This window comes from Lutra lutra, chromosome 8 (assembly GCF_902655055.1).
Source record: "Lutra lutra chromosome 8, mLutLut1.2, whole genome shotgun sequence".
NCBI lineage: Eukaryota > Metazoa > Chordata > Mammalia > Carnivora > Mustelidae > Lutra > Lutra lutra.
The window spans coordinates 85,847,477-85,870,917 of NC_062285.1; the positions used below are offsets into that span (position 1 = coordinate 85,847,477).

At 36.3% G+C, this 23,441-nt stretch overlaps 1 protein-coding gene across 6 annotated transcripts in view; it reads left to right on the top strand.

The window, feature by feature from the left end:
* Positions 1 to 23,441, top strand: part of EPS8 (epidermal growth factor receptor pathway substrate 8) — a 180,803-nt gene that overhangs the window by 134,854 nt on the left and 22,508 nt on the right. For 5 of the 6 annotated variants that reach the window (XM_047741052.1, XM_047741056.1, XM_047741051.1 and 2 more), the window contains 8 exons: positions 203 to 339; positions 3,293 to 3,366; positions 5,442 to 5,568; positions 7,485 to 7,573; positions 8,171 to 8,245; positions 13,302 to 13,450; positions 15,878 to 16,061; positions 20,906 to 21,036. In XM_047741052.1, the coding sequence (XP_047597008.1) occupies positions 203 to 339; positions 3,293 to 3,366; positions 5,442 to 5,568; positions 7,485 to 7,573; positions 8,171 to 8,245; positions 13,302 to 13,450; positions 15,878 to 16,061; positions 20,906 to 21,036 (966 nt within the window). The remainder of the gene's footprint in view (positions 1 to 202; positions 340 to 3,292; positions 3,367 to 5,441; positions 5,569 to 7,484; positions 7,574 to 8,170; positions 8,246 to 13,301; positions 13,451 to 15,877; positions 16,062 to 20,905; positions 21,037 to 23,441) is intronic. The other variant, XM_047741050.1, reaches the window with a different exon arrangement.

Consider the following 23,441-nt stretch of genomic DNA (forward strand, 5'->3'; position numbering starts at 1 on the left):
AACCTAATGTTCAGTTGAATTAAAAATTTTCTGTGTTTTTGTATTTCACATACACTTGTAAATATACATAATATGAAATGGTTAGGAAATCCTTTTTGTCCTCCCCCTTGACATTGTTCTTAAGGTTGAAGAACTAATACCATAAAATGAGAATTGATAGACATGGAGATGGTAAAAATTCTATTTTTTTCATCTTTTTTAGGATGATTTCCAAAGCAGACCCTGGTATACCGCCTCCACCAAGAGCTCCTGCCCCGGTGCCCCCTGGGACCGTTACCCAGGTGGATGTTCGAAGTCGGGTGGCAGCCTGGTCTGCATGGGCCGCTGACCAAGGGGACTGTGAGTATCTCTAGGGACTGTTGTTATTTAACATTGACTTTGGGTTGTGACATAATTCTTGCTCTCAAATTTGGATACTGATTTCTGAGCTGAAGCTTGAGGTTAGCTTTTTTTAATAAAAAAATACCACACTTAGATGAAGGAAATTTAAGTGTTGGACACTATAAGACTATTATATATGAGGGTTCAGATCAGTCATTTAAATAAATATGGCATTAGGATTACAGTCTTTTTTTTTTTAATGTGATCAAAAATAGGAAGTTTGACTCAGCTAACAAAAAGATGGTAATACATTTTATGCATTTTTTATATACAAAAAAATTTTTTTTTGCAAAGACTGTCCTTCAAAATTCTTTCCATCATTATTATCTTACCACTCTCCTGTTTGGAAAATTGTTGTGCTTACATGATAAAGGCTATCAGGGCAGTATTAGGACAAGAGTAAAAGCATCTCCTTCTTGCTAAACTTGTCAAAGGGGCCCTCTGTGTGCATCATCATTTTACCTTGACACTTTTTTTCAAAGAAAAATAATCCTAGCATAGAACTTAGCATAACTTTTTATATGTAAGAATGTTGGTTTTATTAATTTTTTTTATAATCTGAAATTTTTATGACTGAAAATGCCTTCAAATATATTTGGTCCAGTCTCTTCATTATGAGTAAATAAACTGTGATCCAGTGAGTTTGAGTTTGATGAAGACTAGAGCATCACTCTTTTGCCCTATTGTTCAATGGACTTAAGTCACTTATCCTTTATCTAATAAGGCATTATTCATGCAGATAACTGAAAATGTAGTTAAAAAATAGAACTTGGTGGCCATCAGTGAGTGACTCTGGACATTACGTCTGCTGAGTCAAAGGCTGGACCCTGGAGTAAGACCAGGATCTGCTGTGTAATAACCTTGGACAGTATTTCTGTGTGTTTCAACCTCACTTGTAAAGTAGGAATAATAATTCATGGGTTGTTGTGAATCTGAAAGCAAATAATGTCTACAGCAGTCTCTACTGCAGTGTAATACACACAACATGTGGTTCATCTCATTTTTGTCAAATCGAGTTTTTTATTTCTGAATTGCTTTCCATTTTACTTATATTTTTTGTATCCTTGAAGTTATTTTTAGAGATTTGCACTTAAATCCAGCCAATCAGATGAAAGAAAGAAATCTCTGAAACATCCGTTTATCAAAAATGAAGTAGCAGAATACTTAACTTTATAACAATTTATTTTTAGAAATCATACAAATTTCTGTTGATCCATTTTTTTTCTGTGAAATTTTGTGTTTAAGAAAACTGATTGGAGTTTATAATGTTTCCTACTTTTTGTGTTCATATGGTACTTTTGTTGTTACTACTGTTTTGGTAGAAGAGATGTGGGTTTTGAGAGGGATCAAAATAGTCTTCCTTGAAGCTGAGGAAATATTTTAAGAGGAGTTTATAAATATTCTGAGTAAATTTGTGAAAACATCTGTAAAACCTAATAAAATTTACAAGAAAGAGAAAATTTTGTTTCTGGGATGTTTCTGGGCTCTAATTAGATTTTGTCTAAAAAATGCTGTGCAAGCTTACCTACTTAAATGAGAATAAGAATTTTCAGAAATTCTTATTTTCTACTAGGCCAAATAGAACGTAACACTTATCATGTGAGGCTCTGTCTGGATCCAAGCCGGTTTTTGGTTGGAAATCCCCCCCAAAAGGAGTATCTTTCTGGTCCCTTTGAAGGCTCTGGCTAACTCAGACTTAACATTTCCTTTGAATCCTTGACATACACTTCCCCTGACTTCCAACAGTGAACTCTGTAGAGTAGTGGCAGTGGATTCCTAGTGGTGCCACAGACTGTGAGAAGGTCTTCCCTTACCTCACCCTCCAAATGATATTTCGGGGCTAATCTGGAATTCTTACTAGCTATATTTCAAGTTCAACATATTGCTTTCTGTAGTATACTATACCCAAGGAATCCTCTAACTCCATGTAAAACAGCATTTAACTGGCAAGATTTCATAAATATAAATTCTAATTATCTTAAAGTACTTAAGAACCACTAATTAAGTTTCATAAGACTCCATAATTTCTTCTTTTGGGAGCCAGTATTCCATTTGTAGGGAAAGGCATAGAAGAGGTATAGCAATACAGAATTCTCAGTATTTTTTGTAGTTTTCTATATTGAACATCATGAGTAATGATGTAGTATGAGTTTTTCCATTATTGATCTTACATTTTTCCTGTTTCATCTGTACAATTTTTCTTTTATTTAATCTACTGTGAAATATTTCTAGAAGTATCTGTTTAATGGTAGTATTAACCAGAAGGGAGTTCATTATAATAACCTTATGATTAACATCATGCTTTAGCTAACTGAGCTAACTTAACAACTTGAATGCTCTTAAGATATGTATTACTTAATTTGCAAATCCTGTAGGTATTTATACTTAGAAAGTATAAATCAGTGAGCCCAACATTGTGGGTTTTAAGCTTAATGACAACTAGAATTTTTAAAAAGTACTTTAATGTCAGAACCCCCCAAGCTTTGTTGTATTCACAGTGGTGGAATGTATAAACTTGGGAGGTTGCATTAGAAGTTAGTTGACCACTTTTTGAGGAGCAGGTGCTTAAATGTGAGTTTATATTTCTTTCTTGTGTAGGCATTATAGGGTGAGAAATTAGGGTTGGTTCTACAGGCAGCTGTCATTGAGAAGAGGGAGAATAGGGAGGGAAGTTACAGGGTAAATAGACATCATAAAGGTTGAAGGCAAGCACATCAGCCTGGCCAAGTGCTTCTTAGTGAGGTCAAGAATTCATGTCATTCATAGATGATGAGCAGTTTTGATTTTGTGTCCAGTGAAGGTGTTCCCTTTTGCAAATGGCACTCTTTTCTAGCTAGTTTTCATGTTTCATTACCTAGATTGATCTTGCTTAGGTAACAGGTTGAAAGACTTGTGATTCTTCTTTCTTCAGTTGAGAAACCAAGGCAGTACCACGAGCAGGAGGAACCACCTGAGATGATGGCGGCCCGAATTGACAGAGACGTGGTAGGTCCAACATTCCTCTTTAGGCCATTGCCTTTTTTTTTGAAGAGGAAAAAAATATCAGCAGAGAAAACAAAGTTGATTTAAATAAAGATGTTTTGTGGATACTGTATTTTCTCTTTCCATTGGTGGTTATGCCCTTTGAACTATTTTTTCTTAACCATTTTTACCTTTAGGCCAATATTTAGTAGGATAGGGCTCTGGTAGAAGAACTAGCATATTAACTAGTTTATAAAGGAATTTAAGCTAAATTATCAGATTTGGGGAACTTTAACTTTTTTCATAGTTTGTAATTCATAATTGAAACGTCTGCTAAATATCTCTTCATGACATTTATTAAAAAATGTTTATAATGCCTGAAACATAAAAGTTAAGTGGAATTTTTAAAAAGTAGATATGCAGATTTTAACTCTTTATTAAAAATAAAGCTGTATTTATTTTTATTAGCAATAAAATAGTAATTTACTTAACAGAATGACAGTGCCCTGTGATGTAATAATAAAATATGATCTCAATATAATTCCCATTTATGTTATACACCTTCCTAGCTTGTTTGGAAACAAATACAGGAATTTGAAGTTTGGGATTTAATTTTTCTATTACACCGTTATTTATTATACTTAAAAGTTTATTTAATCCCAGTTTCTAGTCTTTTGAATTAGAAGAATGTCAGGTTTCACACGTACTTGAGAAAGTCACCTAAGACTATAGTATGTCAGATAATCAATACTGATCCAAGATTCAAATCAAAACCACATTGAGATACCCCTTACACCAGTCAGAATGGCCAAAATTAACAAGACAGTAGTAAACAACATGTGTTGGATAGGTTGTGGAGAAAGGGGAACCCTCTTACACTGTTGGTGGGAATGCATGTTGGTGTAGCCACTTTGGAAAACAGTGTGGATTCCTTAAGAAATTAAAAATAGAGCTTCCCTATGACCCTGCAATTGCATTACTAGGTATTTATCCCAAAGATACAGATGTAGTGAAAAGAAGGGCCATCTGTACCCCAATGTTCATAGCAGCAATGGCCACAGTTACCAAACTGTGGAAAGAACCAAGATGCCCTTCAACAGACGAATGGATAAAGAAGATGTGGTCCATATACAGTATGGAGTATTATGCCTCCATCAGAAAGAATGAATACCCAACTTTTGTATCAACATGGACAGGACTGGAAGAGATTATGCTGAGTGAAATAAGTGAAGCAGAGAGTCAATTATCATATGGTTTTGCTTATTTGTGGAACACAAGGAATAACACGGAGGACATGGGGAGATGAAGAGGAGAAGGGAGTTGGGGGAAATTGGAGGGGGAGACAAACCATGAGACACTGTGGACTCTGAGGAACTAACTGAGGGTTTGGGAGGGGAAGGGAGTGGGAGGTTGGGTGAGCCTAGTGGTGGGTATTATGGAGGGCACGTATTACATGGAGCACTGGATGTGGTGCATAAACACTGAATTCTGGAACACTGAAAAGAAATTTAAAAAATAAATAAAAATAAAAAATAAAACCGTTTAAGGAGAAAAATAACTGATCCAATAATCCCTGAAAACAGTTCACCATGAATTCTATTTTACCACATGGAAACTCTAATTAATAATGATTCTAGATTATCTGTGTGTTTATTTGGTTATCACAACATTCTATAAACTTTTAATTCCATGAAATAATATTGTTGGCACATTTATTAGAAAAACAAAATTTCTCATTGCTCTTCTAACAAGGTGTTTCTTCAGATTTTTTCCCCCTAACTTTATGTGGGAGAACACCATGAGAGAATTAAAGTAGTTGAAAATAATAATCTAAATAGATATTGTGAATGCTTTCTTTATGGTATTGAAAATAGAACAAAATTAAGCTAAAGAAAAATGTCAGACTTTAGCTGCACATATAGGTATATTTAGTTCAATTCTTTTTCTTAGAATTAGTGATAAACTTGAGATTTGCATGTGGGAGGTTTTTTTTTTTTTTTTAAAGCTTTCTGATTTTCCTTTACTGACTAACAGTATACAGTCAAGGCAAAAATGGTTTTATTTTGGCTTATATTTTGTTCTCTGATTTCTAATTCCAGCAAATATTAAACCATATTTTGGATGACATTGAATTTTTTATCACAAAACTCCAAAAAGCAGCTGAAGCATTTTCTGAGCTTTCTAAAAGGAAGAAAAGTAAGAAAGGTAAAAAGAAAGGACCAGGAGGTGAGTTGGATTTTCTTGATCTTCTGAAAACCATTCAGAATTCCAGTGTTAGGCAGAGTTTCTGCCCTTGGGAACTGCTTAGCAAAACTCCATTGACAGTGGGCCAAAAAGTCCCGTTTCTAGTGTTGGGATTGCACCTGGGATTCAGGCAAAGACTAAGCAGAGCCCAGGGAATGGTCGGTTTTGGTTCCAAGTTGGCTACGGTAAGAAAAGACTCTGGGATACTTAACCTAAATCACAGAGACTCTGAGATTCAGCCCTTTCGTTAATGTCTGTTAAAATCATAGCTCTGTTCCTACCATATTTTGATTTATTTTATTATAGAGAACCTCATTATTTTGTTAAAAGGATTGATTTTTCTCATTAAAATAGTTAACAAATATCAATAGATTTGAATTTTTTAATCACATAACTCCCAAACAATATATCCAGGTCATGTGCAAGCAGTTTTGGGGTATGCTGTAGGTAGTTATTTAAAATTCCTCCAAATGTATAAACTTATAATTGTGGAGCAAATGAAGTACATCAAAGAATAGTAAGTAAATATCCCTTTTATGACACATGACCTCCCAGTCTTTCTCTAGCTCATGTCTACATTCCTAAGCATGTGACCTGTAAACTTTTCTTCCAGATGTGTACATCTGGATATACCTCACCTCCCTATAGTCTGAAATTAAGTATTATTGCTTCCTTATGTCTCAAACACTTATTCCTGCTGTATTCTGTGTACTATATGTATACTGTATTCAGTGTACCATCCTCTTGGTCATACACATTTAAGACCACAGATTCTTGCATGACTTCATTCTCCAGCGTGCAGCCAACATCGATTTTAGTTTCTCAGTGTGTTTTTTTTAAGATTTTTTTTTCTTTTATTTGACAGAAATCACAAGTAGGCAGAGAGGCAGGCAGAGAGAGAGAGGGGGAAGCAGGCTCCCCGCAGAGCAGAGAGCCCGATGCAGGGCTCGATCCCAGGACCCTGAGATCATGACCTGAGCCAAAGGCAGAGGCTTTAACCCACTGAGCCACCCAGGCGCCCCTTCAGTGTGTTTTATATCCAGTTGTTTCCCTTTTCATTTTCATAGCTAACGTCTGCTTCAAGCTGTCATCATTTTTTACCCAGCTCTCTAAGAGTCTTCAAGCCTTCAGTCTTTTATTCTGGGAGGACAGTTGTCTTCGGGCTCTAATGTAGTCACTTCATTCTTCTGAACAGCATGTTAATTCCATGTTCTATTGATTTAAGTCTACTCCAACCCCCTGATTGTCATGGTCACCCCACAATCCAGCCTTGGTCTACTTTCCCATTCTCAGGTTTCTGTGCTTTGGTTTTTCATCTCACATACATGCAGTTTTCTTTCCCCATGTGTTTTTTTTTTTTTTTTAACTGATGCTGTTATATCCAACTATGACATTTCCTTATCAAATTGCCATGTAACAGACCTTTCAGATCCTATTTTAAAAGCTACTTTCCCCTTGAAACATCTTTTAGGTATCCATTTTTCCATTTCCCAATCCGGTGCAATTTCTTTCTACAGCACTTCCTTGGTGTATCTTTTTATGTACCAATTCATGTCTTCTAAAGTTTTTAAGGCCCTTCAGAGCAGGGTTTATAACTCACACATTTTTATAGTCTTTGCGATGATAAGCATAGTCATTGGAACATAAAAAGGATACAGCATACATCTATGGAATTGATGAAGAATTAGTAGTGCCTAAGGGGAGAAGGGTCCTTTTGAAATGTTGAATTGTCTTAGTTTGTTACAGTGAGTCTATGAGATGCAGTAGAGTAGCTAAGAAGCGCAGTATCTGGAATGATAGAATTTTACAGACACAAATGTGGCTTTTTACTTTTTCATTTAATAGATTTTCTGACAACTTTGCTTTCATCTGTCCCGCTTCTCATTTATTTCTTTTAGAGGGTGTTTTAACTCTACGAGCAAAACCTCCCCCTCCTGATGAGTTCATTGACTGTTTACAAAAGTTTAAACATGGATTTAACCTTCTGGTAAGTGAAATTTGTTTGTATATAATTAAAAGAAACAAATGAAAGAGATCAAATTCTAGCCAGGATATTCCTGATTAAATGAAGAGATAAAGTTGTTGGAGATTTTTTCGGTATGTGTGTCTCGATTTGCTTTTAGTTAGAACAACAGATAATAAAACCTGTGTATCCAAGTGAATTATCAAAAAAGAACAACTCCTGGGGTCCTGGGTGGGTCAGTGGGTTTTAAGCCTCTGCCTTGGGCTCAGATCATGATCTCAGGGTCCTGGGATGGAGCCCCACAAGCCCCGCATCGGGCTCTCTGCTCAGCAGGGAGCTTGCTTCTCCCTCTCCCTCTGCCTGCCTCTCTGCCTACTTGTGATCTTTGTCTGTCAAATAAATAAATAAAATCTTTAAAAAAATTTTTTAAAAAAAGAGCAACTCCTAACTTTTTTTAAACTAAATTCTTTTAATCTGATTTACCTAGGCTGATTCATATCTCACAAGTGAAACTAGTAGTAAAGAACTCTTGCTTTGAGTCTGTGTTGGACCTTTATGAGCATCTGTTTTTTGCTTGATGACATCATAGTAATCTGTTCATCTGTTTTCTTAATGCTACAGTCCAAACTGAAGTCTCACATCCAGAATCCGAGTGCTGCAGATTTGGTTCATTTTTTATTTACTCCATTAAATATGGTAAGACTGTTAATTTAAGTGTCTGTCTGACGTATCTCGACAGTTTTCCTTCATTACCTTGCATGGTTATGATTTCCCTTGGCATCTATGTCAGCATCGAGAATGTCCAGTTTGAGAGTTTGAAAGAACCTTAGAAATCATCCTGTTCAAGTGCCTTACTTTATAGCTGAGGAAACCGATAGCTGTGACAGAGCAATGAAGATGAAAAGAAACATTTATCCGATGCTCATGTTTCAAAATATACTAGGATATAATACAAATGGCTATAATAATATAGAAGTTTTTCTCTTTCTCCCAAAATAGGCTAGGCATGAGGGGATACTGGTACTGTATGGAGGGCTTTGATCATTTATTTATTCATTCAGAAATACTCATTTAGAGACTATTATTATGTGCTTAGCATTATTAGTATCTTATCAGGAATAAAACAGACGTAAGTTTTTACCCCCTTGGAACCTCTTGCAGTATGGCGGGGCAGTCAGTAACCTGAATATACGCATAAATAGTACCTTTTGCTAAAAAGAAGTGTTATTTGACAAAATACAGCAGGGACACAGAAGAGGGAAGGTTTCCAGTGTATGCTCATGCAAGCATAAACACGTGTGTGAGATGGAGTATTAGCCTTTGTGAATAGGGTTGGTTAAGGTGAGAAGGTGTCATTTCAGCAAATGAAGTGAGGAATGAGTCATGCAGATTTCTGAAAGAAGACCATTCCAGACAGAGAACAGCTATTGTGAGTGCTCTGGGATGGTAACTGCAAATTGTGTTCTTGGAATAAATAAGTATTGTGATTTGAACAGAATGAGGGAGATCTTAATTAGGAGATGAAGTCAGCAAAGCAAAAGCATCATATATTTGTTGGTCTTTATAAGTGATAATGAAATCTTTTAAACTTTTGGAATATTTTCAGCAGGGAAGGATTGCTCTGGCTAGAATACTTAGAAATCTGGGGGAAGAAGGGATTGGGGTGGTTATTAAAATAATCCAGATTGGAGATGATGGTGTTTGGACCTGGTGGCATTAGAAATTGTACAAAGAAGTCGGATTTTGATTATAAAACACAGAGCAACATTTGCTGGTTGATTAGATGTGCTATGCAAGAGCCAAGGGTATCTCCAAAGGTTTTGGCCTAAGAGTGGAGGGACGGACTAATTACTAATTGAGATGGGGAAGACAATAGATAAAACAGATTTTTTTGGAGGAAGATAAGGATTCAGTTTAAGACATGTCAAAATTTTGTTACATCTAGATGGAAAAATTTGATTTGGTAGTTGAGTAGATTAATTCAGTTCAGTGGAGAAATCAAGGCTAGAGATACATATTTGAGGATCATCTGTATATAGAAAGCATTTAAAGCCATGACATTATCACCAAAATAGTAATTATAATTAAGAAGAGGAACAAGGACTGGTTGAGCTCTGGGCAATTTCAGTGTTAGGAGAACAGAAAGAACCAACAAAGAAAATTGAGAAGAAGCAGTTAAGTCAGGAGAGGAAACATAAGAATACTATAGTATTCTGGAAACCAAATGAAGAAAATGTATCCAAGAGAAGAATTGAGCAACTGTGTCAGCTATTTCTGTGGTGGAAGCTGATTTACCTCTGTGCCCTTGTCATAGCTGTACAAGGGCAAAGAAAGATGATTTATCTTTCAGGAGGTGACTCTGAATTTAGATAATTTCTACCTTTGCCCATTTGGCCTGAATGTTTTCATGGGGCCATGCTGAACACCAGAGGAATATAGTCTTCAACTGTTTGGCTGTAGGTTCATCTATAATGTAGGGTCTTCTCTTTCTAGAAGGAAGAAGAAGAGAGTGGACACTAGGGAACAATTCGTAGTCTTTAGCATGCTCACTCTGTGCCAGGTCAAGTGATATACATATAATACATTTTTTCCCCAGAAAACTCCCTTCTCATACATGTGTATTTTTACCTAAGGTATAATTTTTGAAACTAACAAAAGGGTGTGTTGAGAACAATTCCCTTTGTGAAGGAGTTGGAGGTTCCTATGAATTTATCCAGCCCAAGGTTGTACCTCTTGTACCATAGGCCAGGATCCAAGATACACATCTTCATTTTCTAGATTTTCAATATGCAGCTATGTTCTTTCCTTATATAGTATGGTAATATACTTCCCTTCTTCCCATTATATATTTCTTATATCTGCAAATGGTGTAATAGCAACTTTTCTAGGCTGACATTATGAACACACTGTCTTGTCCTACAGGGCAGTTGGGAGAATTTACTGGAATATTTAAGAGAACAGAACAAAAGAGTACAGGGATTTGGGAAAAGTGTGCGGCAGAAGGTAGATGGAACAATTGTTGCCCTCACATACAGACAGATCTGAGAAGAGAGTAGGTGACAAATCACCCTTTTCTATAATTCCACCAATTAGATAGGTCATTCCGGTTTTTGTGGGAGGACAAGTGAATGAGGAGTGGAAAGAGAGTGGAATCTCTTTTAAAAACTTCGAGGAGGACAGAGTTTCCTACTTTCTGGGCTAAAGCAGGCATGGGTGGAGTGGTTGTGAATGGCTCTCCCTGTCAGAAGAGCAAATGATTCCTTTGTAGGATGACAATAGCAGCAATGATAATTGTTAGTAATGTGTGATTATCCAGTGTATAATTTCTGTGTTTGTTTTTTTAAAGAGTAAGAGCTGTATGAAATATATAAATTTCATTAATTTTGGTTTAGGGCATAGGAACGCTATGGTTGAAGTACTCTGATATTTATTGAAAATGGAGCAAATTCAAATGCATTTCCCATAGGTTTTACTTGATTATCAAAAAAAAAAAAAAAAAAAAAAGAGAGAGAGAGAGAGAGAGAAAGTCCAAGTAACGAAAGGGATAATAAATCTCCTTCTTTTCCCAAGGGCAACTAGACAAGACCTGAAGTAGAATATAAAATGAATATTGCCTTACCAGCATAGGAATGAAACATCAGCTAAATGTCAGAACTGGGCAATAAGAGATTAGAATATGAAAGTCCAAGACTACATCAATAATTTATGAATGCTTCCATATGTTGTTGCTACGTATAGAACATCAGATTTTTACTTGTCTAGTTACTGTTGAATAATTCTTGCTTTATAAGCTCTTTTAAAAATTAGATCAAGGACATTCAGATGCAAAGAAGCCCATAGTAGCTAATTAACAAAATTTATATTCCTTATTCTTTAACACATTTGATACTGTCTTAGTTTGAATATTAGGAAGTTTTGACTCTAAAGCTGTTTTTGCCACCTCCTCATTCTCGGCACACGCTTTCACACATCATAAGTAGATATGTAGTCATTACATAAAGGAGAGCTATAAAATAATGGGACTGGTTTGGTTTCCTTAAAATGTAGAAATTAGCCTTAATGATCAAGCTGTGTATCTGAAAATAGGATTTTTTTTTTCATCAGAAATGACTCCTTATTCATGGTCTCTCCAATCAGAATATATCTGTTGCTTCTTTTAATGTTCTGCCTATAGAACCCCAGACATATTACTTGGACAAGAGACATGGAAAGGAATATTTATTTAGGGCCTACGACCAGCCACACCAAATCTGTGGTTTTAAACCTTGCAAGACCCGCCCTCTGCCCTCAGCATCTCCACACACAAACCCACCCACAGTGTCTATATATGCATATGGGCTTAGCATCCATTCTCTAGGGGGAACTACATCTTAAAAGCTTTCTTTTCTTTACATTTCTATTTCATTCCCTCTTCCCACTGTGAAGCCAAAGATTTTAAAGTTCCTCTACTCCTAGATTTTACTCCTGTACTTTTCCCTCTTAATCATCCCAGCATATTCACCAGAAGTGCTTATGGGACTTGGATGTAAGAAAATTACTGTACCAGGCTGTCAGGGTAAATTTTGTTCTCAAGTAAGACTCAGCCTCCCTCCTTATTTCTCATCTTTTCTTTCACTGATTCTCAGTTATCCCCCTAAGGCTTATGTCTTCTGCAATTGACTTGGTCCAAGTCCTCATTGGAGGGAAAAGTATGAAAAATAAGCCATAAGTTAAAATGTAACATGTTACTTATATGCATAAATTGTTCCGAGGACACTGAGGTGCCTTAGAGCTATGGTTTGGGATGAAGGAGGGCTTCTTGAAAGAGGTGGTAATGGAGTAGAGTTGTGAGTGATAAAGGAAGGGCCTTCTGGGGAACTGGGAAGCAGCACATGCAGATCCACAGAGGCATACAACATCACAGTGTGCTCAGAACACTTGGATGACTGGGGAGAAACTGAGAAACTGATCCTTGGTCTGGAGCCATTAAAAAAAAAATCCCTTTTTTCTTGTGCCATATCTCTGGGAAGGTGAGATTTTTATAAAAGGGCTCTGGTTTCTGCTCTAGGAGATAACTACGTTCTTTAGCCAGGAAAGAGCCTCTGAGAAGGCAATTTGGAGCAGTTTCCAGACATGCACTTATCATCATTTTGTTTATCAGAGAGTTGCACCTGCTTATTTGTTTCTGCTAATCATTAAATTACCCATTTTAAATCAGGACAATTTCCTAGAATTAAATTCTGGAGAAAAATATTAATAGATTCAGAGTACCAGTTCTCATTCGTCGCTCACTTTTCTCTCTGGATCCTTTTATTTTTGTATGTCTTTATAGGCATAGCCATAGACCATTAAGTTGAGCCTTATTTCTCTCTGTAGTATTCATTTATAGAACCATATTTTTCAAGCTTGGAATAATAGATTTGCCAGGAAAAATACATGTAATTTTTTAAGCAAAAAGCAGAGATAGTTAAACCACCTGACTGAGAATTCTCTGGATAGCCATTAGTATTTTCCAGGGAAAAATACAGTCCTGTGCAGCCAATAGACAGATCCTGTGAAAGTTGTTAAACTACTGACTTTTCATTCTAGATTTTTAGTCATGATTGGGCTGGGCAGGTTGACTTAATAAGCTGTTTTCATCAGGAGTACACCGTACCACATCAAAATTTGAGTCTATAAAAACAGTGCTTGCTTTTGGCATGGCTTTTACATATTTGGAAAATATACATTAATCATTATCTTCTTGCTAAAAAATGATTTATTGTCATTTTAGGTGGTGCAGGCAACAGGAGGTCCTGAACTAGCCAGTTCGGTACTCAGCCCCCTACTGACTAAAGACACAATTGATTTCTTAAATTATACTGTCAACAATGATGAAAGACAGCTGTGGATGTCACTGGGAGAAACTTGGATGAAAGCCAGGTAAACGTGTAGGAGTTTAATACCTGTAATACTCCAAGTATTGTTCTTTTTATTACTTGACTCTAACGAGACATTTATTTAGCCTTCTACTTATAAAACTCTAGGCATTACAGATGAAAAAGCCTGAACCCTTAAAAAGCTAGTCTGGTGGAGAAGATACAAAGTATAAGAGATATTAAGTACCAGGAGTGACTCATAAACTGCTAATGTTTGGCAATGGGGAGCCATGAGGGAGAAGAGTTGATGGGGGGGTTCGGTGAGGGGGGTAGTTACCTTTCAAAGAAGAGCTGGCATTTAAAAATCAATAGATAATAATACTAGTCTATTATGTAATATATATGTACAGACTATACAGATAGTGTTTGCCAGGCACTCTTCCATGCTTTACATAAGTACTATTGTTATCCCTATTTTACAGATAACAAAACTGAGGCCTAGAGTGGTTAAGTAATTTACTCAAAGCCATGTAAATCTTTAGTGGCAGATCTGTGATTTTTACCTGGCAGTCTGGCTCTGGAGTTGATGTTCTCAATTATTTCGCTGTACTGCCTTTCAGCAGGATGAGTAGGATTTCCACAAATACATAGTTGGGAAGGGGCCTTCCTAATAGAAAGAGAAGCATGAATGAGAGCATGAGGCGGGAAGTCAAGAGAATGGAGAATGAAAAATGGGTTTGGCTGGTATATCAACTTTGGGTAGCAGGCGCTGGTGGGGAACAGGGCGAGGAGGGATGGTGTTAAATGAGGTACATGGAAATAAGCAGGTGGGCTGTGGAGAACCAGTAGCTTTGTGATGAGGGGATCATTTTAAAAATTGTATTTTGTCAGTAAAGAGATTGTGGAAGACAAATCATTTACATTGATTGCCTCATTTAACATTGCAGTGTTAAAGTTTCCTGAGCAAGGCAAAAAAAAAAAAATTCTCATTTTATGATATGCAAATAAATAATTTTGCCTTCCTAACTTACTCCGATCATTTTATTTCTCTATTTAGAGTGGGTCATTCAGTGTGGTCACTTACAAGCTTTTCTTCCTAATGCTTTTGAATGGGCTAGCCTGAAAGTAATGGATCAGTTCATAATTTTTTTTTCTCCTCCTTTTCTTTGGTTGAAACACATATAAACTGTGTTTATATACAAAATATAAAACTTATATTTTGGACTTAGGCAACAGCTTGTGTTGGAATACAATTTACATATTGAATGATTTACCAAGCAAAAAATTATTTAAAAGCATCAAAGTTGATTTTATATTGAAAATAAGATTTAAATTTATTTACATATTAATATAACCTACTGTATCATGCTATTTGTATATTGTACTTGGCTAAATAGATTTCTTAAATCTATTGGACTTTCATAGTTTATAATCTAATGATAAGCCTAGGTAGGATCTTTTAGTATTTTCCCATGAAACTTACTAAATTAATCAGATCTCCTAGTATAAAAAAAGCTCAGACTTTCTAATTTCTTAATTTTGGGTCATACCTCAAAATGAGAAAATAAATGATTATTGGAAAAACTACATCAAAAGGAAATATATTGTTAGCTCTTGACAAGAGAAAAAGTAATTTTAAAATCCTAATTGTTGAGAGTATTAGGAAATGGATATACTGATTTAAAAATTCGTAAAGATAAAAAGATCATAAAGGTACATAATAATCTGAATAAAATGGCTCATTTCATCGTAGTAGAAATATAACCTGAAAAATTAATCTTTCACTTGTGAAAGATAAAACAACACAATATAGCAGAAATGAAGCTATAATTTCTGTCCCAGTTATTTTTGTGGTTCATGAGTGATTAGGAGCTTGTAGAAATAAGCCTCACTTAGAGTCATTAAATAATGAATGGGTAATGATTGCGATTTCAGATTAGTCCTAACTTTATTTTACTGATTAATGGCTCGCTGATAAATTTAATTTATAAAATTGGTAATGTTTCATTTAGGGGACTTTATAACTTAAAAAATCATAAATGTTAAGAACATTCTCTGTTGTTTTCTCTTTCGAAAGATGTATCTGATACCAGGAGCGTTCATACCGTTGGGAGGGAGGGAAGAGAAAGATGAGAATCTCAAACTACTTTAGATACAAGAGAAGTTCATGTTCTAAATACTTTTAACACTTCTAGCCTCATGCTCCCTTTCCAAATTTTCAAAACCTGTATCCATGTTACAAAATTGAGTTAATGGAGAATTGAGGCAGTGTACTGAAAACAGATCATGAAGCAGAATTCAATCTCTCTTTCCTTTTGTTGGCATTACAGACTATTATAAGCATGTCCATTTTCCCTTTTTGAGTGGAGAGAGGGCAGATTAGGTATGCTTTGTTTTTGTTTGTTGCCATGTTTTGTTTTGCTAACCTTGTTGAAAGTAATTTTGAACATGGATACATTTCTTAATTTTGTGTCTTAATGTCCCTCTACAGAGCAGAGTGGCCAAAAGAGCAGTTCATCCCACCATATGTCCCACGGTTCCGCAATGGTTGGGAGCCCCCCATGCTGAACTTCATGGGAGCCCCAATGGAACAAGATCTTTATCAGCTGGCTGAGTCTGTGGCAAATGTAGCAGAACATCAGCGCAAACAGGAGACAAAAAGATTATCCACAGAGGTAGTTTTTTAGCACCACTTTTTGTAGAGCGTGCAATAACATGTGCATTCTCTTGTAATTCTGATTGTGAGTTCTCATTTTATTGATCTGAAGATTGTTCTAGAACTAATGAATAATCTGTCTTGCTGCCATTGGTTACCTCTCACTTCTCTGTCATTGCCATGACCGTTGTTTTGTTTCCCTGTGAAGCCTAATGCCAGCCTTAGAATCCTGTTAGCTCTCACCCCTACCCACCTGCTGGTGTTCCCTGAGCCCGGTGATCCTGTCTCAATTTTTGAGTGCCTGCTTTCTCCCCTTGTAGAGAATTGCCCGACTGCTGCTCAGCTTGTTCTGTTTTTTCTCTCCATCATCACACCCTTAAGACAGTTCCTTGAACCTAGGTCCCTGAAGCCTGTCCCAAGCAGCTCTTTCCCAAATGTCCCATTTCTTCCCTCCTTCCTCCTTCCTTCCTGACTTCCTTTTTTCCCTCCTTCCTTCCCCCTAGTTCTAAATTCCGAAACCTCTGCCTGGCTCTAGAAGGCCAGAGTTTCTTCTGGACTCAGTCCCTAGGCTCAAATGATCATTTATAACACTAACATACCCTGAGGAGATCACAAAATTTATTGTGCCTTTTAAGTATTTTAGTAAGCTTTAGAGTATAACCTACGTGGGGAGCAAATTGAGGCATTGAAATTAGGTAAGTTTTCTCTGCACATTTCTTAAAAACGATTTTCCTGTGACTCTTCTTGTCCTGTCAGAAAAGAAAATCAAACATTGCTTAAAGCTGAATGAAACCAAATAGAAGGATCAGAACCCAAGGAATTAGATGAATGAGGTCTAGTTTGGAGAAAAAAACAGTAAATGATGACTAGATCCTCCTTGAAGTCCGGTTCATTTCCTTTATTTAATTCCATAGATTAATTTTCTCAGCATGCTGTGGGTATTTGTAATAAGGCAAACATGATATGAAGGAATGATTAACAAACCAGAGTAAATCTTCATTTTTTTTTTTAAGATTTTATTTAGTTATTTGACAGACAGAGATCACAAGTAGGCAGAGAGGCAGGCAGAGAGAGAGAGAGGAAGGGAAGCAGGCTCCCTGCTGAGCAGAGAGCCCAATGCAGGGCTCGATCCCAGGACCCTGAGACCATGACCCGAGCCGAAGGCAGCAGCTTAACCCATGGAGCCACCCAGGCGCCCCTAAATCTTCACTTCTAAGGAAAAGCACATAAGTTAAATTTTTAAAAATCAGTCCCTTGGACAGTAACCATAATATTATAGAAGATTGGTTAGATTTTGAAACTGTAGAGATAAAACAAATGTACTGATTTGAAGATATATATTTTTTCTAACATAATTGCTTTTTCCTCTGGCTCATTGAAGGGTAGAGTCTCTGCTCTTTCTTCCAAGTGATTAAGTAGATGACCTCACAGCCTTTGCACTGGTTGGCAGTCCCTCTCTGGACCTTAGCACTGTGGATTTTATAGTTCAGACCTCATCACTGTGGATTTCCTTTCCTCATAGAGGGCAGCTTTTCTAGAGGAAAAAAAAGGTGTAATTGGACATGAAATTATGACACACTTGTTGCTATAGTTACAGCCAACTATTTTGAAATCACAGAAATTTCTAGCTTACAGTCCTATATCTTAAATGGGAAAATACATTCACTTAATAATGTATTGCCTCAGAAATTCACTTTCGTACATTCTTTTCAAAAACTTACGTATTTAAAGAGTGAGTAACGTGTTCTGGGCTTCCAGTGTATAAGTTGTCTACCCTCACTGAAGAAGTAATATTAAAGGAAGAATTATTGAGAATCTTTCCTAGAAATGAGTTATCACTTTCCTGTTGTAAACTATTTTCCATTTTATTGCCTAAGTACTTATTCAGAGGTTTAAAAAAATGAAATGAAAAGTGCCTGCTAGCTGTTTTAGGGGATTTTTATGCCTTAAGAATTTGTTGGAAGAGAGACCAACTAATGGTGATTTAAAACGCATAAAAAAAATGCAATCATCCCCAGAAGAGGAGCTTTATTATACTTGATTGCTACTAAAATAAATACACTCAGGATAAGACCTGGATGATTCAGGATCTGGTGGTTTTGTGTAGAATCGAAAGACATAGGTGACATGGTGTGTCAAACATTAGTGGCAATACTCAACTTCTTTCCTTCCTCTGAACGAGCAGCAGACCTAAACAAGCTTGTGTAGTCATCACAGTTAATCACTCGGCATCATTCCTCTCCTCCCTTGCAATAATTTCGGGCACTCTCAGGACCCGGTGATCTCATGCTGACTGACCACATTCTCTTCTGTTCGGAGTTAGCCAAAGGTGAGGGTGATTCTTGACAGGTTCTTACACTGTTCCCGTCTATAAAACATTGGTAACCATCTAGGGCCTCTCCTCTCAACTAGGGAAGTGAGAAACTGAATTAATTAAGCTACGTACTTGTCATTTTTAATTTCAGCTTTATTGAGGTGTAATTGACAAAATCATGAGATATTTAAGGTGTTCATCTGGTGATTTGTAAGGCATTGTGAAAGAACCCCCCCCCCCCGCCCATCTAGTCAGTTAGCGCACGGACACATCTGTCGCCTCACATATTTATCTGTTTTTCTTTTGGTGAGCACATTGAAGTTCTGCTAGCAAATTGTAATTGCACAATATAGTGTTATCAGCCATCTTCACCATTTCACATTAGATCCTCAGACCTTATTCATTTATAGCTAATAGTTTGTACCTTTTTACCAACTGCTCCCAATTTCCCCCAGCCCTTGGCAACTGCTTTTCTACTCTGTTTCTATGAGTTCAGCTTTTTAACATTTTTTTTTTAATTTCACATATAAGTGATACCATGCAGTATTTTTCTTTTCCTGGTTGGCTTATTTCATCTAGCAGAATGCTTTCAAAGTTCATCTGTGTTGTTGGAAATAATATGATTTGGTTCTTTCTCATAGCTGAATAATATTCCATTATATATTAATACCATATCTTTACCCATTCATCTGTTGATGGGCACTTAGGTTGTTTCCATATTGTGAACAAAGCTGCAGTGAACACGGAGATGGAGATACCTCCTCAAGATCCTAAATTCATTTCCTTTAGTATTACACCCACTAGCGAGTCTGTGGAATAGTATGGTAGTTCTAGTTCTGATTTTTTGAGGAACCTCCATACTGTTTTCGTTTCTTTTTAAAATTTATTATTTTTTTAATAACAGAGAATCCCAAGCAGACTCCCTGCTGAGCACAGAGTCAAACACAGGCTTGGTCTCACAACGAGGAGATCATGACCTGAGCTGAAATCAAGAGTTGGTTGCTTTAACTGACTGAGTCCCCCAGGCACCCCCCTCCAGATTGATTTCCATAGCCCTACTCCAGTTTACATTCCTACCAACAGTGTACATGCGTTTCCTTTTCCCCCTACATCCTCACCCACACTTGTTTTATCTTGTCTTTTAGATGGTAGCCATCCCAACAGGTGTGAGGTGACATCTCATTGTGACTTTGATTTACAGTTCCTTGATGATCGTGATGTTGAGCACCTTTTCATGAACCCATTGTCCATTTGTATGTCTTCTCTGGAAAGATGGCTGTTCTGTTGCTCTGCCCATTTTTTGACTGGATTGGGTTTTTTGTTTATTTGTTTGTTTTCTCTTGAGCTATATGAGTTCTGTATATATTTTGGATTTTTAGTCCTTATCAGATACATGATTTGCGAATATTTTCTCCCATTCCGTAGTTGCTTTTTCATTTTGTTGATGGTTTAAACCAAGGTATTTAAATGGTGAAAATTGTTTCTTTGTATTTATGTGTTAAGCCTATTCTAAAGGAGTAATATAGTGTGGGTATTTTGACATCCACACTAGCCCATTGGAGAAACCTTACCTATTTACTCATCTGTGTTTAAACACATCCATACCCCTGCCAACTCTGTCATTAGGATGAACTATGGTAAACATGTATCTAAGACTTTTCTAAAACATTTCCAGTTTCAGATATTTTGCCCCAGTGAGTTCATAAGCAATTTAAATAGCCAAGGACTTCCAGTACTTCATGGTCTGTTGTGCCTTCTCCATACTTCATTTCACATAAAGAAACAGCTACAGTCTTTACATGATTTTTTTTTTTAATCTTTGTTTCTTTGTTTTTTCCCCATAGCTTTGAAACCATGGTGCTCACTGAGGCCCATAGACCTCAGTTCCCCCTCCTGGTAGCTCCCAGTGGGCTCATGTTGAAATTAGGTTAACTACAAAAAGGAATTACTTCATCGTTGTCTGACCCTGTATTGACTGTTAAGGTCAATGTGTTTCTGTCTTTCTGTATTTTCTTCTTTCTGTATTTCCCTCAATAGTAAATCTGATAATAGTGGCTGCCATTTTTTTAAAAGTAAAAAAAAAGGATCTCTGTACCTTTAAAAAAATGAGATTGTAGTATGATTTTAATGCACAGAGTTTAAATGATTTTCATGTGATATTATTTACTTTGCTAGAGTGGTAAGGGTCTGTTTCTTAAACATAGAGAGCGAGTGGGCAGAGTTTTATTGTTATTTTTAAACCAGTTTTATGTAAACTGTTAAAGTCTACCTACTACCAAAACCACCTATTACTGAAGTTCCCGAGGAGAGAATTTATCATTTGTATACCCACTTATTTTCAGATAATTTAGCTTTTGTACCAATGACTTTTCCTATTATAAATAGGTCTTTGACAAGAGTGTATCACCCCCATTTCATAACTTGTTAATAATGGTCAAATACTTGAAAATGAGAAACATCACAATATGGTGGAGGATTTTGTTGACTAATATTAGTTGTCATTCCAATAGTCTTAGCGACTCTTTAATCTCTCTTCCTTCATCTTTCAGCAGTCCGGTGTGTCAGAGTATCCTCCAGCAGATGGGTATGCATTCAATAACATGTACACAAGAGGGCCCCATCTGGACCAAGGGGAAGCAGCTGTGGCTTTTAAGCCAACTCCTAATCGCCACATAGATAGGTAACATTTCATGGTCACCACTTGAAGAGCGGCCGATACCTGTCTCTCATTTAGTGCAAATAGAGGTCCCAGCGTCTGCATTGTTCACTACTTCTTTAAACTTTCTGTCTGTTAATTGTTTAATGAAGTTTCAGTTGTTCCTTTATAGAATCGGTTTTGATAAACACAGCCTCTAGTCTATAATTCTTACTGGAAAACCTCCAGCCTATAACTCTAATTTAGTGCAGTGCCTTTGGATGACTTCCCCTTTTTAAAAAGATGCTATGACAAAATCTGTGAATTAAGAAGAGAGAAGAATTGTTTTGAAACTCTCCTTTAGTTTATACCAGATGGTCTCTAAGGATCCTTCTAGCTCTGTAACTTTTAAAGGAAATGATTTCCATCTTTCTCTTCCCCCAACAAAAACAAACCTTCCTGTAGATAGAGCTGTTTCTAAGTATAAACTAAATATTTAGAAGGACTCAGTGCCTTATTTGCCATTCTTGTTATTTCATCTTATTATATTGTATTTTCACATTCCAGTTTTATATTTCATTTATTTTCCCATAATTTCACTCTTGAAAAAATTCAGTGTGGGCAGAGAGGGAGATTGGAGATGGGGGAGAAATAAAGGCACTTTGGAGTAGGTTTACCTCTTCAGTCTTGTTTTCCAACCTGTGCAAATAAGGACCAACCCCTCTACAAAAAGGAAAGAAAAGGAAGTGAAAAACATGTGGGAGAATGATCATTCAGATGAAGTAGGATAGAGAACTTGCCCGGCTACCTTCCTATCTCAAAGCCTCACTCACCATTAGTGTTGCAGTCCCTTTCCTTCTTCTCACTATACCTTTTTCTTAATAGAATCCAAAGAAGATGGGATCTAAAATGTGTGATTTTTGTTAGGAATGATAACAGGTAATATTAAGTAACTGGTGTGGAAATTTCAGATATTACTCTAAAGACACCTGTAACATATTATATTGAGTATAAAGTCAGCAATGAGTATCAGTGATGAATAATACATTTTGAAAATGCCAACGTACAAAATAAGTTTTAATTGTAGATTCAATTTTTAGTAAATAATACATGAACGTTATTTTCAGAAGTTTGAAAATTATTTCATTGAAATTCTTTTTGACTAACCTATTACTCATCCTAATATTTTCTTTTTCCTTTTTTTGGAATTTGCTTTTATAATTATTTTTATTACCCTAAATTCTGTTACATGCCTGGAATACAGTAAATGCCACGTGAAGTATAGTCACTCTTCTGTGAAACTTACCATGCCATTAGGTAAACTGCCTATTGAATATAGAGCCCTCACCACTGTGGGATTATAGTTTACTGCTATCCAAAAGCAGTTTCCGTTTTAGAGATGTCTCTGATCATTGCCAACTCCACGTCTGCTCTCTATCAATTTCATTTTTTAAATATTTTATTTTTTTTCAGTGTTCCAAAATTCATTGTTTATGCACCACACCTGGTGCTCCATGCAATCTATGCTCCTTAAGATCCACCACCAGGTTCAAGTGCATATTTATTACTTCAAAACCATACGTTTTGATACAGTATAGATCTCTTAAGAAATTTCATATATCTGAAAAATTCCAAAATATGATTTTCAGATTGATTACTGTGGTCCATATCATAGCTACATTTAATCTGTAGAGGATGAGAAACTGAACCATGAAGATCTGTACATTCTAAAGCAATTTACAAAGTGCAGTCACCTCTGAGACACTCGGGATCACCAAGACTTCAAGAACTACAGCAAACTCTTCTTTTTAACTGGCTGGTTCAGATACACAGTGGCAGCGAGTTACTCTACCCTTTGTTACAGTGTATTCAACTCTATTATTAACAGTGATTGTTTTCTAGATTATTCAACTCTATTATTAACAGTGATTGTTTTCTAGATCATGGAAGGGCAGAACTTGAGGGAAGAGAGATAGGAAACTGAAATTACTGCTTTTCTGACTTTTGAAGTAGTTGAATTTTTTTTTCCCCAAATGAAATCTAAGTAGAATGTAAACATATAAACTAGGGAATAGGGGTGGAAAGCCCATGGAACAGTTTTTAAGTTATTATTATTATACAATAATTATTTGGCTATAATGTTACTTTTCTCCCTTTTTCCTATTTTTTTTTAATATATCAAAAATGGCCAATTGGTAGCATAGCATAGGAGCCATCTTTTTCATTGTCCCTTAACTCTTCTGGAGTTGCTAAAAGGTTGCAGATTATCTGTGACCACAGGATACATTGTGTCCACAATTGTAATGCTGACCATAAGGTGATTCCAGAGGACCCTGGTAGGCCACTTGACGGGACGATGAACAAACATCTTTAGTTCCTTTCTGCTTTTTCTCTTGTAGAAATGAGTAAGGAAATGTGGAAAGATAAGTGAAGGAGAAGAGGGAATAAAA